The sequence below is a fragment of the Hippoglossus hippoglossus genome, chromosome 22 (genome assembly GCF_009819705.1).
Source record: "Hippoglossus hippoglossus isolate fHipHip1 chromosome 22, fHipHip1.pri, whole genome shotgun sequence".
Taxonomy (NCBI): Eukaryota; Metazoa; Chordata; class Actinopteri; order Pleuronectiformes; family Pleuronectidae; genus Hippoglossus; species Hippoglossus hippoglossus.
This window is the reverse complement of record NC_047172.1, coordinates 22,976,630-23,002,531: the sequence shown is the minus strand read 5'-3', so window position 1 is coordinate 23,002,531 and position 25,902 is coordinate 22,976,630. Positions and strand designations below refer to the sequence as shown.

The 25,902-nt window shown below is 42.8% G+C and overlaps 3 protein-coding genes and 1 long non-coding RNA gene across 4 annotated transcripts; 1 reads left to right on the top strand and 3 right to left on the bottom strand.

Annotated features, from left to right (window-relative positions):
• The first annotated feature begins 231 nt into the window (after nucleotides 1-231).
• Nucleotides 232-1,658, top strand: LOC117756214 (histone H1-like). Its single transcript, XM_034576628.1, has one exon. It carries the CDS (start codon nucleotides 830-832, stop codon nucleotides 1,514-1,516), a length of 687 nt encoding a protein of 228 aa, XP_034432519.1. The 5' UTR covers nucleotides 232-829; the 3' UTR covers nucleotides 1,517-1,658.
• A 4,483-nt stretch (nucleotides 1,659-6,141) lies between these two features.
• Nucleotides 6,142-17,804, bottom strand: LOC117756322. Its single transcript, XR_004612783.1, has 3 exons — nucleotides 17,529-17,804; nucleotides 14,143-14,157; nucleotides 6,142-6,152 (listed from the first exon to the last, which is right to left on the bottom strand). It is a non-coding gene; the product is annotated as an uncharacterized LOC117756322 (long non-coding RNA).
• LOC117756258 (histone H2A-like) lies at nucleotides 6,242-6,782 on the bottom strand. The gene has a single exon (XM_034576682.1). The coding sequence runs from the start codon at nucleotides 6,743-6,745 to the stop codon at nucleotides 6,359-6,361; it is 387 nt and encodes a 128-aa protein (XP_034432573.1). The 5' UTR covers nucleotides 6,746-6,782; the 3' UTR covers nucleotides 6,242-6,358.
• A 4,009-nt stretch (nucleotides 17,805-21,813) lies between the features above and the next one.
• On the bottom strand, nucleotides 21,814-25,233 carry LOC117756540 (growth hormone secretagogue receptor type 1-like). The gene is made up of 5 exons (XM_034577083.1): nucleotides 25,107-25,233; nucleotides 23,976-24,196; nucleotides 23,392-23,851; nucleotides 22,085-22,544; nucleotides 21,814-21,913 (listed from the first exon to the last, which is right to left on the bottom strand). The coding sequence occupies exons 1-5, from the start codon at nucleotides 25,231-25,233 to the stop codon at nucleotides 21,814-21,816; spliced, it is 1,368 nt and encodes a 455-aa protein (XP_034432974.1).
• Nucleotides 25,234-25,902: the final 669 nt, after the last annotated feature.

The following is a 25,902-nucleotide window of genomic DNA, read 5'->3' as shown; positions in this document are numbered from 1 at the left end:
GTGAAGAGCAAAAGTTGGTATTTACTAAATCAGACAGCAGAGAAATTGCAAATTCCAGTAAAACTTAAACATTTTCTGCAAAATAAATGATGGAACCTGTTGACTTTTTGTATTAAATGAAAGAGAACTGTGCCACAATATTAATTTGATCATTGCTTGAAGTGAATATTAATCAAATTGACATATTAAACCCATGGACCTGAAATGTAGCACTAATAATAGAACGACTCTCCAGCATCCTCAGCATGACACGTTCACGGCTCTGACAGGAAGTCTGGCTCAACTTCACCATGAGCCTCGTCCATCAGCGGTGTGTTTGCTGCCTGCACAATAACTTGACTTTATTACAAAGGGATCATCAGCAGGTGCTTGTTTTTACTCGGTCTCTCTGAACAAACATGTGGAGCAGCTGGGAAACGGGTTTTGGTGGAGCTGTGGAGCTTTTGAACTCATTTTAGGAGAGAAACGAGTGGGAAAAGCCGCTGAGCAGCGCTGCTCACCGCGGTGAACGGGTGAGGTTTGGAGGCTCCACCGACAAAATGCAGAGAGCATCAGAGCTCTTCATGACTTCAATATGAAGACAGACAAGTCCGCTACCTGCTTCCTCACTGTCAGCCTCCAGCACCGCTCACCCACTGAGTTTTCACTCGTTTATCAGTGAAGAGAAAACACAAGTGTCTCGGTGTTCACACTGCACACAGGAGCCACGGCTCGACTGAGTCTTCACGGTTCTCATGGTGTGTTCAAGTACCGCCTCCCGATCAGGACTCTTCTACAGTCCGGTCACTCACTCCGATAGTTCCTCGTTGATCTAAACGCAAAGAGAAAGATGGCAGAAGTCGCTCCAGCTCAAGCTCCAGCTCCAGCTCCAGCCGCCGCCAAGGCTAAAGTGGCTAAGAAGAAGGTCGTGAAACCGAAGAAGGTCGGCCCCAGCGTCAGTGAGCTCATCGTGAAAGCCGTGTCCGCGTCCAAGGAGCGGAGCGGCGTGTCAGTGGCCGCCCTCAAGAAGGCTCTGGCTGCCGGAGGCTACGATGTGGAGAAGAACAATGCCCGCGTCAACAACACCATCAAGAAGCTGGTGGTCAACGAGACCCTGGTCCAGACCAAGGGAACCGGGGCCACCGGCTCGTTCAAGATGAGCAAGAAGGTGGAGACCAAGGTCCAGAAGCCGGAGAAGAAGGCCGCTCCCAAAGCGAAGAAGCCCGCCGCCAAGAAACCCGCAGTGGCTAAAAAGCCCAAGTCAGCGGCAGCCAAGAAGCCAGCAGCCGCTAAAAAGTCCCTGAAGAAGGTGACGAAACCAGCAGCGGCCAAGGAGCCCACCAAGAGCCCCAAGAAGGTAGCGAAGAGCCCCAAGAAGGTGGCGGCGAAGAGCCCCAAGAAGGTAGCCAAGAGCCCCAAGAAGGTGGCGGCGAAGAGCCCCAAGAAGGTGGTGAAAAAGGCCCCTGCACCCAAGAAAGCCCCCGCGAAGAAGGTCGCCAAACCCAAAGTGAAGAGGACAGCAGCCAAGAAGAAGTGAGATGTCCTCACTGTGAAACATGTCCATCCTGGTAAAAGGCTCTTTTAAGAGCCACACACGTCTATCCACAAAGAGCTGCTTCCTCATCAATCATCACCACTGTCCATAAAAATGTAGAGACAGAGTTCTTAACTAAAGGGAGTCAAGTTGTATAGAAAGATAGTAATTATTTATTTCTTACAATGTCAAGATTTAGAAGTTATCTCATATCAAAACATCAAATACTATCAAGTAATATAAAACATATCTTTAGACTCTGAAGGAGAAGCAGATTACTACTGACACACACACCATGTAACATGATGTGCAACGATTTCAGCTTTACATCATATACTATACTTCTTGAAGAGCGTTCCTTTGTTAAACTTTTACATTTGTTTGGTAGAAACACATTTATTCTCTTAGTATATATGTATCGTATTTTCCTTTTAATTGCTTAATATATAAGTGACACTTAAAAACAGTGTCTATATATATATATATATATATATATATATATATATATATATATATATATACACACATGAGCTGCTTAGAAAAATGACGATTTCAGCTTTACATCACATATGTATAATGTAGTAACATCAGGCAGCCAACAGATGGCGCTGCTGTCCAAATATGTGAAGCGGAACCACGTCCACTACCAGATGAACTCTCTTTCATGTCCTGTCAGAAGCTTTGTTTTCCAGTAGCTCAGCTGCTCCTGTTTTATTGCAGCTACTTGTCTGTTCTGAGTCATAAAAATGAGCTCTGTAGCAGCAAAGACTTGATCAGTGGCTGTCATTAAACTAAAGTATTGATGAACTGTCATCAGACACTGCAACACCAACAGAGGGAAAATCACGTCGTTAAATTTACTCACAGTTTTTTCATTTGGCATTTTTCTCAGATTTATGATTAAAACACTAAATTAATTAGTTTCCTGCAAATATCAAAAGATCTTCTGTGAAAGTAAATCTAAGTAACCCCCACCTGACGATTGTTTTTTTTAAATTAAAACACTAAGATCATTTTTCAGAGTATAATTTTAAACAACTAAAGCAAATACCTTGTTTCAGGACCATGGACAGAGCTGGTTGTTGTGTTTAGGTGCTGCACCTCAACAGTGTGTTGCTCTGAATGGATGTTGTGGAGCAGAGCGCAGCTGCTTTACGCTTCAAGTCTGTGCAGAAACACACTTAGGTTACAACTGTGTAAGATGAGCCACCGCCTGTATCTAGATAACTATAAAAAGAAGTAATAGTATTTAAGGAAGTGTGGTCGACATTACTCATTCCATCTTTCACTCAAGCACATGGAGAGAGTGGTAAGCAAACCAGAACAAAAATATTTTTGTCAAGCAAAGAAAATTCATCTTGTTGCTAAAATGATCCATCTTGCATCTTAATTAAAATAGATTAACAAACAGACATTAACATGAATACACAGACAGACACTCACACACGAACACACACACACACACACACACACACACATATCCACACACATACATTAATATATACACACAGACACACAGCCATTTAGTGCATATATAAATTCACACTGAGCCACTACATTTGTTGCTATGAAGAACACACACGTGTCCTTTACGTGCACACCACAGCGTGCGTTAGTCACTGACGTCCCCTCGTACTGCAGGAGTTTGGCGACGGCCTTAAACTGCAGCCTTCTGGACCCTGACTGACTGACCCACTGACCTATTGACTCACTCACTGGTTAATGTAGACACTATTGCAATAAACACTAAAATAAAACACAGCACTTGATATCAATTTTTACTTGCTGACTTTTCTTTTCTGCCTGATTTCTTTCCTGACTGACCAATGACAGCTTCCCATGTCAGCTGACCTGTCTGATCACATTCAAGTAGAAGTCTGAGCCTGAGCCCTAAGAAGCGACTGGGTGAAGGACAGTTGTAGTAATTAGTTGTGTTCCTGATCGACACCAGTAATGCATTTATTAGATATTTAGTGTGTGTGTGTGTGTGTGTGTGTGCGCGCGAGTTTGTATGCATGTGAATGGTTGTGTGTGTGCTTGGCTATAAAGACGGTGAAGTATTATTATGATCTGAAGTAGACCTGACACAATATCCCTGTTATCACTGTGTAGAATATATATATATATATATATATATATATATATATATATATATATATATATATACACTAGCGTTCAAAAGTTTGGGGTCACTTAGAAATTTCCTTATTTTTCAAAGAAAAGCACTGTTTTTTTCAATGAAGATAACATTAAATGAATCAGAAATACACTCTATACATTGTTAATGTGGTAAATGACTATTCTAGGTGGAAACGTCTGGTTTTTAATGAAATATCTACATAGGTGTATAGAGGCCCATTTCCAGCAACTATCACTCCAGTGTTCTAATGGTACATTGTGTTTGCTAATCGCCTTAGAAGACTAATGGATGATTAGAAAACCCTTGTGCAATTATGTTAGCACAGCTGAAAACTGTTTTGCTGGTGAGAGAAGCTATAAAACTGGCCTTCCTTTGAGCTAGTTGGGTATCTGGAGCATCACATTTGTGGGTTCGATTATACTCTCAAAATGGCCAGAAAAAGAGAACTTTCATGTGAAACTCGCCAGTCTATTCTTGTTCTTAGAAATGAAGGCTATTCCATGCGAGAAATTGCGAAGAAACTGAAAATTTCCTACAACGGTGTGTACTACTCCCTTCAGAGAACAGCACAAATGGGCTCTAACCAGAGTAGAAAGAGAAGTGGGAGGCCCCGGTGCACAACTCAGCAAGAAGACAAGTATATTAGAGTCTCTAGTTTGAGAAATAGACGCCTCACAGGTCCTCAACTGGCAGCTTCTTTAAATGGTACCCGCAAAACGCCAGTGTCAACGTCTACAGTGAAGAGACTCCACTCCATTTTGCAACGCCATGCCATACCCTGTGGACAGCGCTTGATTGGAGCCAATTTCCTCCTACAACAGGACAATGACCCAAAGCACACCTCCAAATTATGCAAGAACTATTTAGGGAAGAAGCAGGCAGCTGGTATGCTGTCTGTAATGGAGTGGCCAGCGCAGTCACCAGATCTCAACCCCATTGAGCTGTTGTGGGAGCAGCTTGACCGTATGGTACGCAAGAAGTGCCCATCAAGCCAATCCAACTTGTGGGAGGTGCTTCAGGAAGCGTGGGGTGAAATTTCTACAGATTACCTCAACAAATTAACAGCTAGAATGCCAAAGGTCTGCAATGCTGTAATTGCTGCAAATGGAGCATTCTTTGACGAAAGCAAAGTTTGAAGAACAAAATTAATATTTCCAATAAAAATCATTATTTCTAACCTTGTCAATGTCTTGACTATATTTTCTATTCATTTTGCAACTCATTTGATAAATAAAAGTGTGAGTTTTCATGGAAAACACGAAATTGTCTGGGTGACCCCAAACTTTTGAACGGTAGTGTATATATATATATATATATAGAGAGATAGATAGATAGATACTAAAAAAAGCTAATGCTTAAAATAGAAGGCCAGGATGCACACCCCTGTGCCTCATTGTCATTGGTCCAGGATGAAGAGGGGGGGCAGGGGAAAGTGAATCAACTGCATTTAATGTAAAAAATTACTTTCCTGTGTATCAGATATCACATGTTCCTGAGAGAATCTGCTTTTTGTATGAATATTCACAACGAATAAATAACAGATGATTGGTACAAAGTGTCTGACCTTGTGTTTTTGTTCATGATGTCTTCCATTAAATTGTTTTCCACAGGAGACCTCTCCAAGGACATGTGCCTGAAGGCACAAGTAGAGTAATACATTAAAATAACAGAAATAAATAATGATTTAAAATCCTTGAAAGTCTAATGGAGTTTGACATGACTCTCTTCATATACTGGGGAGAACAAGATGTACCGTGAACATTCATAGTTCATTTGTTTTGTTTTTGTCAAACATGTATCATTGTATTTCAACGGTCCAACTATCAGCTTTTTTCAGCTTTCAATTGCACCTCAGGGTGTTCATCAGTTAAAGGAACTGGCCCAAGGGTCATCTCATGACCAACATTACAACCTTAGCTCACATGAGGCCAAAGCTATTTGAGTTCACTGAAGAAGACCCTGAGAAGTGGTCGAAAGCTCAGAAAACAAGTCAAATAATAATGATGGCTGAGTTCCATTCAGCTGCTCCAGTTCAATGGTCCTGATGTTGTGCATGCTGGATCACTGTCATGTTTACTGGGGCACTTTAATACAACAGAGGACTTGGTCAATGTTTTTAATGAAAACCTGTCTCATGTGAAACATGTCTATAATCACACAAGTGACCGGACACACAGCACCTGACTTTTAAAACCTGATTTTACAGCTTAAGCAAAAGTACCATCAGAGTTATTGTTTATGAATACACGTAAATAATAGTTAGTAATAAATGTAAATAAATATTACTTCTTCCACTAGATTTGCATCGTGACAAATGTAGAGGTTTAAATCTGTTACACTACTTTCTTTCCTTAGACAAATATTAAAATGTGTTGTTTCTGCAATCATACTGTACATCATGACAGATATACGCAGGTCCCTTTAATGCTGTGGATCCATGTACCTAAGGTGTATTGACATTTGAAGTGTGTATTCTTTATATCAACACTTCCAGATGAGCTCTGGCTTCCTCAATAAATGACAGGAACATTTGACACTGAAACACTACACCAATGAATACGTATTGACTGCTAATGTGCCTAAAATGACTTATGCTTGTGTATTTTACAAGTTGGTGTGTGACATGAGGAGATTTGCTCTCTACCAGAGGAGAGTGTGTGGCTCTTAAAAGAGCCTTTGTGTCGGTGGTTTCAAGCAGCTTTGCTTTACTTGGACTTGGGGGCCTTCTCGGTCTTCTTGGGCAACAGAACAGCCTGGATGTTGGGCAGCACGCCGCCCTGAGCGATGGTCACTCCGCCCAGGAGTTTGTTGAGCTCCTCGTCGTTGCGGACGGCCAGCTGCAGGTGGCGGGGGATGATACGGCTCTTCTTGTTGTCGCGGGCGGCGTTTCCAGCCAGCTCCAGGATCTCAGCGGTCAGGTACTCCAGCACAGCCGCCAGATAGACGGGGGCGCCGGCACCAACGCGATGTGCGTAGTTGCCTTTACGCAGCAGCCTGTGAACACGACCGACGGGGAACTGGAGCCCAGCGCGGGACGAGCGAGTCTTTGCCTTCGCTCTGGCCTTTCCGCCGGTTTTACCTCTGCCAGACATTATGGATGAACTTTGTTTTCTAAAACACGTCAAGAGAAACTGCGGTGAGCAGCTCGAACCCTCCTTTATATATCCGCGGAGCGAGCGGGACGGTTCATGCCAGACCAACCAGAAAGAGCAGCGGAGGACGGCCTGCACTTTCCTCCAATAAGCAGCGGTGGGTCGGTCCTTTGGGCGGCGCTGAGCTCCAGGAGGAGCCTCTCACCAATCAGGACCCGGGGAGCTTCTTCTTCTTCTTTTTGTTTAATTGCGGGTGGCACCTAACGTTAAAGGCCCATTACCGCCACCTACTATACTGGAGTGTTTGTTTTGTTTAGTTTTTTTGTTTATTTGTATTATTTATATATTTTCGCAGACCAAACAACCCCCCGCCCCACAATTTAAAGTTAAATATTCCTCATTAATCCAGTTTCTTTTAAAAACTCTAACAGGACGTTATATTTCCCTTCCCCAATACCTAACAAGTTCTTCAGATTTAACACTTCCACCCCACATTTCCTCAGCTCCATCTGTAGCTTTCCTCGGTCTGTGTTATATTTTTGGCAGTGACTGATGACATGTTCCACAATTTCTTCCCCTAAACCACATTCACATTGTCCTTATATATAGACCTTATGTCTGTTTCTTCTCCGATGTTTTTCCCTATTGTTTTCATTCCTCCCACTTTTTGCTTTATTTGATACAGATGGCCTCCTTTTCCTCCCTCATCCCATTGTTTTTGCCAGTCAGTCATGATGTTACTCATTATTATTGTTTTGACTTCGGCATAACTGAATGTTTCCTCCATAATTATTTCCTGTTTTAATGATTGTTTAGCGAGTGAATCGTCCATTTCATTTCCCTCAATGCCCCTTTGAGCTGGGATCCACATGAATCTGACTTCAGTTTGTGAATGATGTAGTCCAGTGATTCTCAAACTGTGTTATGCCTCCGCGCCCCACAGGTGGGGCGCGCGACCGGGAGGAGGAAATGTGAGGCGGAACTAATGTTTTGACGTCCACATCTCTTTAACGGTGGAACGTTAGTTACGTACTGTAACTCTAGATTCTATGAGTATAGGCGCAGCCCTTTAAGGCTATCGCTAGTTGGTTTATCCCTCGTGCGCATGCGCAGCACTGACAACTTTAGTCCACGCCCACCCACTGTGGGCCCCACCCCCGGTCTCACCTCGTATAAATTAGACTGAGACCGGCGATCGGTTCCCAATTAATAGCTTTTCTTCAGCCATAAAGGAAACCAGTGAGGCCCAAGACTTAAAGGGCCGCCTATACTCATAGAATCTAGAGTTACAGTACGTAACTAACATTCTATATCGTATAGGCTTCGCCCTTTAAGGCTATCGCTAGTGGGTTAAAGGCGAAGCTCGATGTAGTCCATGCCTCACTGGGTCTGTACAGTACCACAAGCATAAACACATCTACTTTAATAATCCAACAAGCCATTCCCAGGCATCATAGTGGAATATGAAGAAAACTTCATGATGGAAATGGCCTGGGATATCTACTGCTGTAAGAAGTGATAGACGAACGTTACAAAGACAGAGTAGAAATCAGACAGCTCTCCCCAGATCTATAATGGGAAGGAGAGCAGTATACAGATGCATCCAAGAACCCATCACTCTGACAAAACACTCAGTACAGAGTGAGTCATGGAGAAACGGGAAACATCCCGCAGGTAAAAACGGATGAAAGAACAGGGGGAAGACCAGGAAGCTGCAGTGCAGATGTCCGCTACTGTCATTCCTCCGTGCAAAGCCGCAGAGGAAGAGATTCCTCTGGTGGAATGTGCTCTGATGCTCTGTGGGGGGTCCATTCCTGATGAGAGATAAGCCTGTGAAACGGCCTCACAGAGCCAGTGAGACAGGCGCTGTGTCGACAGGGGGAGCCCTTGAGAATGTTCCCTGTAGTGCACAAACAGACGCCGAGAACGTCGCACCGCGGCCGTGCGCGTCACGTAACAGGCCAGCGCGCGCACAGGGCAGAGAAGATGGGAAATAGCCTCTTCCTCTGAATTGTGAAGGGGTGGGAAAAAACCCTCCAAAGTGATCACCCTTGATCGGAAAGAGCTTGTGATACTTTTAGGAGTAAAAGCAGGATTAGGGCGTAGAATAGCCGAGCTGCCATCTCCTTGCATCCGAAGACATGAAGGTGCCACAGAGAGAGCAGATAAATCACTAACCCTCTTTGCAGATTTCAAAGCCAACAACAGAGCTGTTTTGACTGACAGCAACTTAAGTGGAATTTGATCCAATGGTTCAAATGGGGCTTTTACCAGTGCACGTAAAACTAGTGCTAAATCCCACTGAGGGGCCAAGGAACGTAACACTGGCCTGTCTCTTCTCACGCCTCTCAGGAAACGTTTCGTCAGAGGATGACTGAACACTGTTCTGCCACCGAAACCCTCATGACAGGAAGAAATAGCAGCAGCGTATGATTTAACTGTGCTGAAAGCCAAATTCCTATCCATCAAGAGCTGGAGGAAAGACAACACCTGAGGCAGGGGACACGCAGTGGGATCCAAACTCCTGTCTACACACCAACGCTGAAAAGCGGTCCATTTGGATGTGTACGAAGCTCTGGTAGATGCGGCCCTGGCGCCTTGGATAGTGCGCACAACATCTTGAGAGAGACCCAGCCTCTCTAAATGTTCCCGTTTAGCGGCCAGGCCCACAAACGCTGACCTATCATGGGGTAGTTCCTGATCGCTCCTTCTGCCTGAGAGAGAGCGTCCCCGCGCCACGGAATTTCCCACGGCAGATCTGAGATCAGTCGTTGCAGACATGGAAACCATGACGCGCCCGTGCGCTCCGGAGCTATGAGGATGGCTGACAGCCGTTCCTTCCGCACTCGATCCAAGAACCCTGGTATCAGAGGACCCGGTGGAAAAGCGTAAAGAAGCATCTTGGGCCACGGCCGATGTGCTAACGCGTCCACTCACAAAGTGTGTTAACACACCTACGCAGAGTCATTGTCATGGTTGGAAAAACTAGTCAGGATAGGGTTACAGAGGTTTACATACAAAGGAGAGTGATTATGATCTGAATGAAACTCTCTTTTAAATCAGAAAAATTGAATTGCTATTGATTTATACTTGAGCACTGGGTGTTAATGACCATATGTGGACACACCCAAGCCAATAGCCAATATTTGAAAAGCATATGTCAGGTGGGTATTACTTAGATTTACTTTCACAGAAGATCTATTGATATTTACAGGAAACAAGTTAACTTAGTGTTTTAATCATGAATCTGAGAAAGGCGTCACCTGGAAAAACCCTCTGCTCACTGTGACTAAATTTAACCACGTGACTTTCCCTCTGTTGCTGTTGCCTGATGACAGTTCATCAATACTTTAGTCATTATTTTTTTCTAACACTGTTTTTATCGAAGTATGGCTCTTTTTATCATATACATATTTAGAATTTATGAATACTACTTCTATTATTCTAAACTTAGAAATGATTAGAATGTTTGAAGTACCAGACAGTGAGTACTGATTAAAGAGTAAGAATTCATATTTCCTTCTTTGATCTGTAATGCAGTTTAGTAAAATGACACCACTATGTCTTAGGTCTAATATTAGTGAATAAGAGTCAGTAGTGACAGTTATGGATAACAGTCGAGACAAAAAAGCTAAATGTGAAATCTTACGTTTTCCTTTGTGTGTACAGGTTTGCTGTTTCTTCTAAAGGTCGCAATGAATGCTGAATTTGGTCCCAAGATGAACTATGACCATCATTTTCATGTATATTTAAATAGGAACGAAAATTGCAAATTTATTACAAATAAAAAATGAAAAAATCCCATGTACATAAGTATTCACAGCCTTTGCCATGACACTCAAAATTGAGCTCAGGTGCATCCTGTATCCACTGATCATCCTTGAGATGTTTCTATAACTTGATTGGAGTCCACCTGTGGTAAATTCAGTTGAATGGACATGATTTGGAAAGGCACACACCTGTCGATATAAGGTCCCACAGTTGACAGTGCATGTCAGAGCACAAACTAAGCCATGAAGTCCAAGGAATTGTCTGTAGACCTCCGAGACAGGATCATATCGAGGCACAGATTTGGGGAAGGGTACAGAAAAATGTCTGCAGCATTGAAGGTCCCAATGAGCACAGTGGCCTCCATCATCCGTAAATGGAAGAAGTTTGGAACCACCAGGACTCTTCCTAGAGCTGGCTGCCCAGCCAAACTGAGCGATCGGGGGAGAAGGGCCTTAGTCAGGGAGGTGACAAAGAACCCGATGGTCACTCTGACAGAGCTCCAGTGTTGTACTGTGAAGAGAGGAGAACCTCCCAGAAGGACAACCATCTCTGCAGCACTCCACCAATCAGGCCTGTATGGTAGAGTGGCCAGACGGAAGCCACTCCTCAGTAAAAGGCACATGACAGCCCGCCTGGAGTTTGCCAAAAGGCACCTGAAGGACTCTCAGACCATGAGTAACAAAATTCTCTGGTCTGATGAAAAAAAGATTGAACTCTTTGGCCTGAATGCCAAGCGTCATGTCTGGAGGAAACCAGGCACCGCTCATCACCTGGCCAATACCACCCCTACAGTGAAGCAAGGTGGTGGCAGCATCATGCTGTGGGGATGTTATTCAGCGGCAGGAACTGGGAGACTAGTGAGGACCGAGGGAAAGATGAATGCAGCAATGTACAGAGACATCCTTGATGAAAACCTGTGTCGTATATTTAAGGAGCAGTGATGTTGAAGATGATGATGAAGGAATTTCCGCGGACACCGTTCTTGCTTGTATAATAAGGTTTATTACACAGAAGTTACAGGTCAGGACGGGTACCGGCACACCCGGAGACGTTCTCGGCCAATTCAGAAGTCTCCCTCGCCGGTGCCGGACAAGCCTTCATATAGGGAAGTTGTTTCCGCCCAGGAAATAAGATAAAATGACGTCATACATAGGGGCCTCTAATACAAAACATGCTTCCTACTAAAAGATGGAAACCCCTCTATCTACTTCCTACTTAAAGATGGAAACCCCTCTATCTAACAGGTCAAAGAGAGTTTCTCCGGGTCACAGAGAACTTAACGAGTATCATATCGAATAATAATTAGATTCCTCTGAGAGTCAGGAAACGAGGGGCCCCCTAATCATGAACATGTCATTAACAATCTATGTTAGCTGAATATACCACACCTGCTCCAGAGCGATCTGGACCCCAGACTGGGGCGAAGGTTCATCTTCCAACAGGACAACGACCCTAAGCACACAGCCAAGATAACAAAGGAGTGGCTTCGGGACAACTCTGTGAATGTCCTTGAGTTGCCCAGCCAGAGCCCAGACTTGAACCCGATTGAACATCTCTGGAAAGATCTAAAAATGGCTGTGCACCGACGCTCCCCATCCAACCTGATGGAGCTTGAGAGGTCCTGCAAAGAAGAATGGGAGAAACTGCCCAAAAATAGGTGTGCCAAGCTTATAGCATCATACTCAAAAAGACTTGAGGCTGTAATTGCTGCCAAAGGTGCTTCAACAAAGTATTGAGCAAAGGCTGTGAATACTTATGTACATGTTATATTTTCGTTCTTTATTTTTAATAAATTTGCAAACATTTTAAACAAACTTTTTTCACTGAAAAATTCTCCTCACCGATGATCGTCCTTTTTCGCTTACCATACAGGAGGGTTCCCCCAGCCCATTATCAGAAGCTGTGGCAGGCTATCGCTGCTATGGAAGAAAAGGGGATTATCAGGAAGTCCTCCAGTGAGTACGCTTCACCCCTTGTGATGGTGTGGAAGAAGGACGGTGGGTTGCGTATCTGCACTGACTTTAGGTGGCTAAACGCTTGAACCCTAAAGGACGCACACCCATTGCCACAGCAGTCTGATAGTTTGGCTGCTCTTGGAGGCAACTGCCTCTTTAGCACCATGGACCTCACATCTGGCTTCTTCAAAATTCTGATGCACGAGGATGATAAGAAGTACACCGCTTTCACGACTCCCCTTGGACTCCATGAATACAATCGCATGCCACAGGGTTTGTGTAACAGCCCAGCATCCTTCATGAGGATGATGATTGGTATTTTTGGAAACATGAACTTCACAAGGCGTTTGTATTATCTCGATGATCATCTTGTCTTTGCGTCGTCAGAGGATGAGGCTTTGTCCGGACTGTGTACAGTGTTCCAAAGGCTGAGAGAGAACAATCTGAAACTCGCTCCCAAGAAGTGCCCCCTGAACTGGCTCAGACAAACAGTATTATTTCTCCTATATAAGATCCTTGCATTTGACTGTTCTTGTTAAGTTTCTGTTAATATGTGCCCTCATTCTGAAGTCTATGCCTTTATATGAAATGACTGGAGCTTGCGCAATAAATTAAGTTGCTTCCGGTTCAAATAAACACAGATGACGGCTGTGTGTATTTTTCCTCCGTGGAATATGGATATTGGTGCCCGGTTCTTCTTCCCTTAATGATGACAACACCAACAGGTTATGGGCCCAGGAGGTAAGTTGGAGGCCGATGGAACCGTTTATGTTTTGATGGAGATGAGAAGAATTACAGGTTATGGGAAACAACGTTTTTGTGCCACATGGGACTGCTCGGACTGAAAGCGACCATCTTAGATGAGCCCAGTGAGGAAGACGAAGGCAGCGATGATGGTGAGAGAAATTAAGAAGCTTACGCCGAATCGATACAGTTTCAAGATGATAAGAGTCTTTCCTTGATAATGAGAGAGCCAGCGGACAACGGGAAAAAGACGCTACAGATGCTGAGGGAGCATTACGCAGGAGAAGGGAAACCTCGCGTGAGTAGGCACTGGAGCAACGTCACACAACGGAGCTGAAGTGAACTTTTGCCAAGGGTGTAACCAGCTCATACACAATAATGGTACAAAATTTGCCATTAAATAGCACGATAGACTTTACTATCTAAACACTGAAAATTATATGACTGATGATGATGTATGTTATGGGTGTTATGATATTCAAACTTGGCACGAAATACTCAGTCATTGCAACTATGATGATGTGTCAAAACTTGCGAAAGTAACAGAGGGAATGACAATCAAGGGCAAGGTTGATAAGTCTTACCTGAACTGTGAAATCTGTACACAAGGAAAATTTGTGCAGAGTAGGAACAGAGAACCGGATGAAAGAGCTAAAGCAACACTTGAGCTTGTGCACACTGATTTAGCTGGCCCGATTGAACCAGTGGCAAAAGACGGATTTAGATACACATTAGCATTCACTGATGACTATTCAGGGGCAGTATTTGTGTATTTCCTAAAGGTAAAGAGTGATACTACTAGAGCCACAGAGAAGTTCATTGCTGATATGACACAGTATGGAAATATCAAGCGTATTAGATCAGACAATGGCACAGAGTTTACGGCAACAGACTTCCAGTCGCTACTGAGTAACAATGTGATAAAACATGAAACTTCAGCACCTTACTCGCCCCATCAAAATGGGACAGCTGAGAGGAACTGGAGAACACTTTTTGAAATGGCCAGATGCATGTTACTGGAGAGCAATCTTCCAAAGCAACTGTGGACTTAAATTTGTTTTAAAAGGTGTAGTTGATCGACAGACTCAGACAAATCTGGAGACAAGCGATGAAGATCTTTCTGGGAAGAGATTTGTATCCCCCATGCCAAAAGATACAGTGACAGACCTAAGTTCAAACGGGACACAGGAAGCCCACACTGAAACTACACAAACCCAGACAGGAAAGGGAGGAGATAGTCATAGTACACGCTATCCCGACAGAGAGAGGAGAAGCCCTCAGTACTTAAAGGACTACGAGTGTAAAGTACAGTGTGATGACCATGTACCATTAACTATTGACTATTGTTACAGAATGTTGTGTAATGTACCAAAAACCATTAAAGAAGCCATGAACTCATCAAAGTCTGAACTTTGGATTGATGCGATGAAGGAGGAAATGAGTTCTCTTAAGGAAAATGATACATTCACTTTGACCACACTACCAGAGGACAAAAATGCAGTGGGGGGTAGGTGGTTCTATGCAATCAAAGAAAACACAGATAAGACTGAGACATATAAAGCCAGATTTTTTGCAAAGGGGTATAGTCAAGTGGTAGGGATAGACTAGAGGGAGACTTTTTCGCCAACTGCATATATGACATCAGTACGGAGCTTGATGCAACTGGCGGCTCAGTATGACTTTGACGTACATCAGATGGATGTTAAGACTGCTTATTTACATGCTCCAATTGATTGTGAGATATACATGGAACAGCCTGAAGGATTTCAAGTCAAATCAGATACAGGAGAAAGACTAGTTTGCAGGTTGAACAAATCATTGTATGGTCTGAAACAATCTGGGAGAAACTGGAATAAGATGCTACATGATCACCTCAGTGAGAATGGTTTTATACAGAATCCAGCTGATCATTGCGTCTACAGTAAACAAACTGGATATGAGAGGATAATACTAATAATTTGGGTCGACGATCTAATTATTGCTGCAAGTGATAATGACTTGATCAATGGAGTGAAAGAAATGTTAGGTACCAAATTCAAGATGAAGGATCTTGGAAAACTTAATAATTTTCTAGGGATTGACCTTACACAAACAAAAGGAGAAGTAAGGATAAATCATCAGAGATGTAAACATGTCGACGTCAAGTACCATTTCATTAGATCTGCATTGAGTGATAATAAGATAACCATTGAGTATTGTCCAACAGTTGATATGGTTGCCGACATTTTGACTAAGCCTGCAACAAAGGTCAAAGAGGAGAAGTATAGGAGTTACATTTTTGGAATGTGAAGAACACCATTGTTTATTAATTTGTGTTGAATGTAACTTGTACAGTATAAGAGCATGTGGGGGTGTTAGGTTTCTGTTAATATGTGCCCTTATACTGAAGTCTATGCTTTATTATGAAATGACTGGAGCGTGCGCAATAAAGTGAATCACTTCCGGTTCAAGTAAACACCGATGACTGCTGTGTGTGTTATTCCTCCGTGAAACAAGGATATCGGTGCCCGGTTATTCAACCCTTAATGATGGCAACCCTAACAGGAGGGACACTCTGTTTGTGTGACAGAGGAGATGTACTGACTTAGTGCCGTGAGTCCGCGCTGCCTGTTAACCGAGAGGTTACCGGCGGCCGGCTCACACAGTGTGGGGGTGTGTGTGTAACAGTTGCGGCAGTCAGCAGACTCAGGGACAGACTGTTTAGAGGATGTACTGCTCTTCTGTGGAAGATGTTTGTGTTTTATTTCGAAACATTCCACATAATCAATAGCACACATATTGAAGCGGGGCCAGACAGCGTCGCGCTGGGCCTTATGGGCTTGGGCGAAAACACTGGTCATCTCATCATAACAAGAAAGCACTGAGAAATGACAGAGAGTCACAGTTCTACTCATCTATTCCTCTAACTCTGAGGAGCAATGATTTCATGAGTTTATTTAAAAATCCACCACCTTCTCCCCATGAATAACTCAGATCACTGATTCTTGAGACATGGGACAAAACACGTCCAGCTGTTGAAACTGCTAGATGTTGTGCAGGATATTTATAGAATGTATTCAACATGATTAAGCTCATTGTTAAAGTTCATTGGTATAATTTTATATTTGTGTTGTGTCTATACCATAGACTGTATATAAAGATGGACGTAGTGTCTGTGACGTCACCAGTTGGGTTCTGAAGACTGAAAATGAGGCTCTCAGTGGTTACCCTGAAACTATTTGTAACCCAGGTTTCAAATGATTTAAAAGTAATCTAAAAATAATATAATAATTTTCGATGCTCAACTATAAATATCCGGGTCAGGAGGGTCACTTCCTCTTTCCCCTCTATTATGGTGAGCAGTGTGCAGCAGCGTTCAGCAGCAAACATCAGCGTGAAAAATCTCCGGTAAACTCTTATCAAATCAGCGGTCAGGTTTTTCCCCCACCTTTTGTCAGATGTTGCTGGACCCAAACACCCAAATTGGACTAATATGAACTCAACCTCCCTGCCACTACGAGTGGTAGGAACGTAAACTCTTTTTTGTTTGTTTTCCTTTTACATTCCAACGTGGAATATCCTTGGACCAACTGAAATTATATTAATGAACTGAAATTATATGCATGAACTGAAAATATATGAATGAACTGAAATTATATGTGTCTTGGCATTCATACATTGGGCTCCCACCGAACCTTGTAGTCTGTAATCTGCCTAAACCCAATTGGTTACATATTCCACAACAAAACCTATTGATTTATCTATTATCATAACCATACTACATACGCTTACATGCCTCAAGTGGTTTTTAATATGTAATTGTGGTAATTTACCTTTTATTTAACACGTCTAATGAACAGATTGAAGCAAGTTAACTACCTCAGTCTAAATTTTCACTTCACTTTAGTGTGTTTCGTTGTCACTTGATTGTAATTATAAGTTAATATCAATAAGCTACACACTGTGCAGCACTGTGAGAATTTATCACCTTGAATATTACAGATGAGGTAGAAAGACATTTGATATATTTGTACAATGTTTATTTCTTTCAATACGTCAGTTCTGGCTGAAATCTGTGGTGCTTCCACCTGCTGAACACAGAATAAACTGTAAGTACCAGTCTTGGCTGCTTAACACAGGTAATATTACATGTGTCAAAAGTATTGTAATTATTATGAATTGTATTGTACAATGTCTTTAAAAAGGTATTTACAGAGTGTCTTTAATCTGAGGTGTTGCTCCTTTGTTCCATGTTTTCCTACAGATATTGACATAGTGATTTCAGCATAAAAGATCATTTATAGTGATTTTCTTCTTTTCATTACATGAAGCACCGGATGTCCTCATCATCCACTGTGGCAGCAGCAACATGGTGGAGATCGGCAGCTTCAGGCTGGTCAACATGAGGACGACCTGCACCAGCTTCATCTGCACAACACTTCATGTTTACCTCCCTCAACTAAAGATGAACTGCGACTGCTTACAGTTGGCAGTCATTACTAAGTGTCATGGATAATATTGAGTAAATTTCTATATTCGTTATGGTTGGTTAAAAAGAAGAACACTGTTATCAGAACCATGTTCATCTTTTAAGAGACAGAACACAGTCAGCACAGCTGTGTCCTTCAGGCTCGTCCGTCCCTAATTAAATGACAGGAAACATAAAAGTATGGCATTATTGCAGAGGAAGTGTTACTTATAAACAAAGTTTGTGTCCTTATATTCTGTTGATTTTCAACTATGTATTTGAATATGGTTTTGGATTAAACAGTGTACTACCAAGACAGTGAATGTGCAGTATGGAGTTCTTACACATTAAAAGTTTTGCGTATATAATTTAACGTATTATGTCTAATGTACAATACTTTGCTTTGATTGTTTGTCAGTTCTGAAAACAGGTCTGTACCTGGAGTCAGTGCTGAAGTGATTACTCTCTGTGTTCAGTCCTGTTGGACATCCACGGGTGCAGGTTGTCTGAGTCACCTCGAGGAAAACTCAACACAAATACACAGATATGTGAAGTCATACATGTGCCAGGTTAACACTTTCACAGACTAACATGATAAAAATAAAAGTTTATAACTTCAGAGTTCATCAGATCATATCAGTTCACTTTAGCTGAGGAAATAGGTGGTGGACATCAGCCTCAGGTTCTCTATGGGACTGTCTATTTTAGTAAAGTTACACTAACTATTATTTATTTCATGTGACAGACAAATACATTATTCTGCATGTTCACTTATTTAACACACGAATGACAAATTCAGTAAAGTTTGCTTCAGATTAACGATGTAAAAACTGAAACTAGGGCTACGTTGTAGCACTGACGGGCTCGACCACACGCATGTTGAAGCCTGTTGCGGTCGGTGGAGAGAGCGATCAATGACCAAGCGCACGTCTCCACGTTGCATGCGTTTTGCGCACTGCGGCAAGGATAAACGCTTCACTTCCTGCGTCCGTCGAGCGATGTCGATCCTTGCCTGCTAATTGCTCATTATGGTCCACGCTATCAACTGCACATCACGCTGTGACAATTCTATGTAAATCGAATGATAGTTGTAAAACAAAGCTTACTTCCTGCTGCCAGTAGGTGGCGCCATCACTATTATTACCTACAGACTAATGTATCTGTTCAAGTAGGGGCTCTGATGTAGCGTGAGCAATTTTGTGTCAATTGGACAATGTTACAACAACTTAATTTTCACACTGATCAATAGGTGGCGCTATGACCCTGAACTAATATTAATATATGGATGTGTTCAGGTCAGGATGTGATCATAGGTCAGTAGTTCGGAGCCGGTTGGATACTGCAGGGTGGATTTACAAAGTACTTCCTGTTTCATGGCGAATCAGTAGGTGGCGCTATGACACTGAGTAAATATTGACACATAGAGCTGTTCAGGCTTGGACTCTAATCATGTGACAGAAGTTTGGTAGTGATAGGACTATGCACACTGGAGTTATGACAACATTGTGTCCTTTGTCCGCAATGTTGCCACGGTTTGAGGAAATGTCACAATTCTGACCATGGTCCATTGACTTCTCTCAGCTCATTTGAGCTCTATATTGTTAAGCAGCCAGGAGCAGTGCATCAAATGTCACTTCCTGTAGCCAGCAGGTGGTGCTCTGATTTTAAGCCATGATTTCTGTGTAGATGTCATCAGGCCGGGACTCTTGTCTTACATGTCTAGTTTGGACTCGATTGGACAAAATATGTCCGAGATACAGAACCTCATGTTTTGATGGCGTGTCATCAAAATGCTACACCACGCCACGGTCACACCGTGTGATGAAATCAAATATTCTGAGGTAGTTCATATCTCCATCTTGTTGAGATGACATTCCCAGAAGTTGAAGTTGATCTGATGAAAGCCCTGGGACAAGTACTTCAAAGTAAAAATGTGGAATATGGCCAAAATGGCCACTAAAGCCAAAATGGCGGGCTTCCTGTTTGGTCTAGCATATCTGTCCAAGAGACTTATTTGTTTGTTGTGAAAAGACACATGACCCCAGCGATTTTTGTACATGTCGGCCAATCGTGGTGCCGGGGCTGCCCTTTAGGGGGCGCTAGTCAGTTATTTTGCCACGCCCATTCCTTAAAACCATCTGAATATTTTCAGGGGGGGGGGGGGGGTTGATACACAAATGTAGTTTGAGGGAGGTTGAACCTTGAACACCGAAGTTATAGCAATTTCGTGTGTCACGGCGAGTTGATGAACTTTGGCGCCACGCCACTAATATGGCCTTTGACGAAAAGTCACAGTAATCTTATGCCTACATTATCAATGTCTTGAGACCCATTTGCCACAGTTTGATATGGTTGCAGTAAGTGGATGAGGAGGAATACATCCAAGTGGAATACATGCAAAAAACAAGACATTTCCTGTTTCCACCAGGGGGCGCTGTTATTTTAAGTCACGATTTCTGTGTAGATGTCATCAGGCCGGGACTCTTGTCTTACATGTCTAGTTTGGACTCGATTGGACCAAATATGTCCGAGATACAGAACCTCGTGTTTTGATGGCGCGTAATCAAACTTTGACGCCACGCCACGGTCACACGGTGTGACGAAAAGTTGTAATTCGAGTTAGTTTAGATCTCCATGTTGTTGTGATGACACTCATCTCAATTTGAAGTTGATCAGATGAAAGCCCTGGGACAAGTACATCAAAGTAAAAATGTGGAATATGGCCAAAATGGCCACTAAATCCAAAATGGCCACTAAATCCAAAATGGCGGGCTTCCTGTTGCGTTTTTCATAATGCTCCTTGAGACTTTTTTGTGCGCCCTGAACATGATACACCTGTGTATTAATTTTTCGTGAAGATCGGTCAAAGTGAACTCAGGGGCTGTGTATAGATGGCGCTGTTGAGCCATTTTGCCACGCCCATTTCAAATTACTCCAGAATACGTAAATTTCTCAGACTTTTGAAATTCCTGCAAAGTTTGGTAAGAAGTTGAGCATGTTAAAGCCCTCAAAAAGCCAATTCATTTGGCAGAGAATAATAAGAAGAAGAATCCTTACAATATCAATGAAAAGTGGAGCAGCTGGAGAGTGTGAAGGTGAAGAACGAAGACAAACGTCTGAACCAGCAGACAAATGATTACACAAAGAGAAGAGGGATGAGGGGACGTTTGTCCTGAACCCGCTCACCCTTCTACCTTCCTCTTTCCGTGTCAGTCGTTGACAACAGGAGTTAACATGTCATTTGCATCAGGTTTTGTTTCCAAACAGGTTTACACATACAAGGAATTCAATGTGGTGTAAGTGTGCAAGTTAAAATATAAAAAATACAAAAATAGGAAACTTTGTCTCTAATATATAGAGATATTATATTATTCTGACACCACATGGACCACACACAGTTTTCTTTAAATAATCTTTATTTAAAAACAATATGAAGTTCACACATAAACTAACATAACTCTGTTAATAAATTACCAGGAGTTATAAACAAGGTTTAACATGAAAAAACACAAACTGAGAGGAAAGAAATTATTATTTAAATGTATATTTTTATTCTAAAATATTATCAACATGTTTAATTGGGTAAAAGATTGAAGGTTTTTATTTATTTTCTATTAAAGGATGTCGATTGTTTGGTTTCATCTTTGCGGAAGTATTTTATTTTTTCACACCCCAGGTAAGACAAAACCCGCCCCTACCCAACCTCTGATTGGCTTATTTTATTTTCATTCCCCAAACTCCGACCAATCATCACTGGACTTGCCTTAAACTAGCCAATCGGAGGCTAGGTGGGGGCGGGCCTTCGCTCACCCCGAGTAGATTGCGGAGAATTCTGAATGTTACTGTCAGAGAAAATCTGTAAATACCTGCTGCTAGCTGGGTTAGCTGTGTGTTAGCAGTTTGTTAGCTGTGTTAGCAGAGTTTTAGCTGTGTGTTAGCAGGGTTAGCTGTGTGTTAGCTGCTCCTACAGTCAAAGCTCATGATATCTTAGTTCAGTGCAGGTCTGAAAGCAGCTGGAATCAGTTTGTTAATATGGTCGTTGCAGAACCACCAGTGATCATCACAGCTACCTTGTGTTTCTGCTGTTGTTACGTGTGCCTATATGTTTACAAAGTGGTTGTAGAGTATCCTGATGAGAGCGTTGTGCTCAGTCAGTGAGACGGTGTGAGACAGTGCGTGTGCACGAGGCTACGCACAGCGTGTCTGTACCTGGCAGACATCAGGTGGTACACCAGAGGGTTGATGGCAGAACTGAGGCGGGAAAGGATCCAGGTGAACAGGATATAATACAAGTATGTTTCAGTCAGTGTGTGATTGTGTGTACTGTCAGTGGGCGTCACAGCATATGTGTGTGTGCCTGCTGTCGCTGTTGTGAGACTGAGTGTGTCCTTCTGTGACTTTATGCAAAGGGTTGTGTTTTGCTTGTTACGTGTAGTATTGTGTATCTCCGAGTGTGTGTCTCTTTCAGTGCGAGGAGCCAGGTTGTGTGTGCTCTCCCCAGCTCTGATGTCGTGTGATACAACATGATGTGCGCTCGTATTGTCAGAACCTGCGCCCGGGTCATTGAGCGTTTCAGGTTGTGTGTCCACCAAGTGTGCGTCTGCATCACTGAGTGTGTCGATCTCGTTGTTTGTGTTTTCACAGAGTGCATCATCTCTGTCTGTGTGAGCTTGTGTCTTCAGGTCCCAGTCTGAGAGGCTAACAGGTTCGGTAACAGAGGCCATGTTGCCTGTGCTTTCAGGAGGAGTGTTCATGTCCGAGAGTGTGTTTGTGTCTGTGTTAGTTCCCGGACTTTCAGCACCAGTGCTCTCAGAAACATAGGTCATGGTCAGGCCGACGATGTAGGGCAGCCAGCACAGGACGAAGGCCAAGAAGATCACTCCTGATGGACATGAGGAGAAGGACACAGGAAGTGGACATGAGAATCATCAATATCTGCAGGTGATAGAATACATGTCTCACACTGTTAAACAAGAGAGCTGTGTCTCAGTTCAGGGGCTGCAACCTTCAGAGGACACGATCTACTCAACCCACCTCCTTCCTCGGTCAGGTAGACTGTGAAGGCTGAAACAAAATGAGACCGTCTGGTCCACAGAGGAGAAGCTTGTCCTGTCCTTAAGTTGGACACGACAGAAAGCTTAATGCCCCTTGGTTTTTTAACATGTGAGCCGTTAGTTGAGTTGATACGGTTCGTCACCAAAGTGCAATGAGTCCTGGGATATGTTGGACCTGGAAGGATTCACTTGTCAGAGCTTTCTCTGGTATGAAAGGAAGCATCTGTAGGAGCCTTTCTACTCGTGTCGCTGTGATGCAGCCCCTAAATTGACACACAGCTGGAAATAAAGATGGACGACATGACTGCTCCCCAAAAGTGAAGCCGAAGCATCTCGATTGCCCCTTGGTGGCTGGCTGCAGGTCCTAAACCTTGCCTGCCTCCTTGATGGTAACAGGTGGGACATGGACCAAACTAAAAAGTCAAAATACACATCAAATATATTCTCAACGATGGTTTCTGTCATTTTATGTGGTTCTCATAAAACTGGTGAGTTCTTTTTCTGGTAAATTTAGTTTTGATTAACTATTGGATGATACAGCTCCGACTCTGGCTCCAGATGTGGAAGCTGAGATGAAGACAAAGTATTAAATCTGTTCGTCAGCCTTTGTCAGTTGTATTTAGTAAAAGCTAAATTCAGAACCTAAGGGTGTGTGTGTTGGATTGTGTTTCTCACCCAGCATCTTGACTGCGTGTTGGTGACTCTTGTCTTTACGGCTGCTTTGTGGTCGGAGCCTCAGAGTCCGTCCAATCAGGATGTAGACTAGTCCCAGGATGCACAGGGGTACCAGGAAGTACAGGTTGTAGAGAATTAATATGGCCAACATGAGGCCAGAGGAGAATGAGGATTTTGATAATCTGCACACTTCGATTTCATCCTCTTTTCCCTTATGATCCACTTCCATCATGACCAAAAATGGTGCTGCACTGACAGCCGCTCCCAGCCAGAGGCAGCCAATCAGAGCCCTGGTTCTGCGATGTGTCACCAGCGTCTTGGAGGTGATTGGCCAGCAGACAACCAGGTACCTCTCCAAGGAGAGAAAGGTGATGTGGAGGATGGTGCAGTAGGTGCAGCACTCTGAGAGGAACACGGTCAGCTTACAGGCGAAGTCTCCCAACTTCAAGTCTGTCCAGAGCTGGAAGAGACACAATCCGTTTAGTGCACGTTCAGCCAAACCATGAGTATCTGGTCAAATCACAGTGAACTGCAACAAAAAGGTGTATAAGTATATAAGTATTATAGGATATATGTGAGTGCACCTTATATATATCCAGAGGCAGCAGCAGAAGATTCAGCAGATCACTAACAGCCATGCTGCTCAGGTAGAGGTAGGTGCAGCTTCTCATGTGTGGGCGAAGCCAAACCACCAGAAGGGTCAGTGTGTTTCCAAGAAGGCCGAAGATTATCAGTGAAACCAAAATCACAGTCAGACACACTAGAAAACGAAATATTGATGATTGATTTTCATTAGAATCACAAATTTACACATTATTAAGTCCACAATGGAAAATGGTAAAAAACATTCACAGAAATAATTTGTTCTCATGATTACTGGCACAAGAAGATATTTTTTTCAGTTTTTTCCTAAACTACTATGAAAGACTAGTATAAAAATATAAGAAACAACATGGAGTCAGGTGAAAATATCCTCTAAATGTTTTCTCCATAGCTCAGCAACATTTTCAGCCCCAGTGATCAATATAAGACGGGAGGAATATTTTACTGTTATTTATAACTTTAACTTCCTTAGAAAATTCATTCGCATCATTCTGCTGAAGCTTTCTGGCCAAGTTCTGCTAATTAATTTTAAAATATGTACTGCATATCTAAATCTGGAAAACACACACACACACATATTTACTTTTTCATTTTATAACTCACTTTTCCTCCAGCACTTTTATTTATTTTCCAGATTGTTTTTACAGTTTCAGTTAAAATATTGCAGAGGTAATTCATCATGTTCACTGGAAACAGACAGGAGCAACTGGGCAGTTTAATGTGGTGTGATTTTAAATCTATTCAAATGCTTGTGTGCATGTGTTTATATAACAATATATAACGTTTTAATTGGTGATATTTAAAGGTGCTGGGAGGAGAATCTGTTTATTGATTGTTGACAGAATCAGGCTAAGAGGACAAGCCTGTCTTTATGCTAAGCTAAGCTAAGCAGCTGCTTTGTATTTACTGTAGAATCATCTCAACTCTCAGTTTTTCTCTGTAATAATTTAATAAATTGTTTTATTAGTTATAAGAGGAAAATGTTTTAATTTTCTGTCTTTCAGATAAAGGTTGAAGTTGTTGTTTTATAACTAATAATAATAATAATAACAGTAGCTGGCTGTATCATTTTAAAATCGTCTACAGTATCATCACCATTGTTTTGTACCCACCTAACTCAATCGATCCAAATCTTGTTTCCTCCTTCTGACAGTCTTGGTTGGAGCAGTTTTCCTGGAAGCCTGGCGTGCTACAGTTTTTAACTCCACAGCTCACGTTTCCCTCCTCCATTAGATCCATGACGGCTCAGGTGGAGGCAGGACGGAGAAACCTGCAGGGGAGAGGTGTGTGTGTCCCAGGTTCCACAGAACTGACGCACACTGATGGCTTTCCTATGACGCTCGATCACAGCCAACACTGAGAGGAATGGTCAAGTGCTGTCTAATCAGAGCAACGGAAAAAACACACAGGAACATATTTAGAACCACATAAACATGCATGTATCACACTGTGAACTCTGAATAAACACATGTACTGCACATATTCACACTAAGAGCTGTTCTACACACATGGATGCACACATATTCAATATCAACACAGTAAAATTCAACCTATCAAAGCTTTAATCAGACCTTCCTCACTATTCTTACATTTTTAAATCACTCACGCAGAAAAGAAAAGGAGATCTCGTCCCAACGCCTACATCGACTGCCTGGCCGCACTCACTGCAAAAGACAAGGAGCTGAAGAAGAGTCGGGCAGAAACGCTGGAGGTGAAGCTGCAGCAGGAGACGACTCCAACTGAGGGACTGAGCTGCAGGTAGGTGGAGGCCGTCAACAGAGGACACACGTCTCTGAAGGAGCAAGTTCACCAACTGAAAGGTGAACAGATGAAGCTGGAGGAGGACGTGAGACACAAGGATGAGTTGATTAAGACAGAAACAAAGAAGAGACGAGCTTCCATAAAATC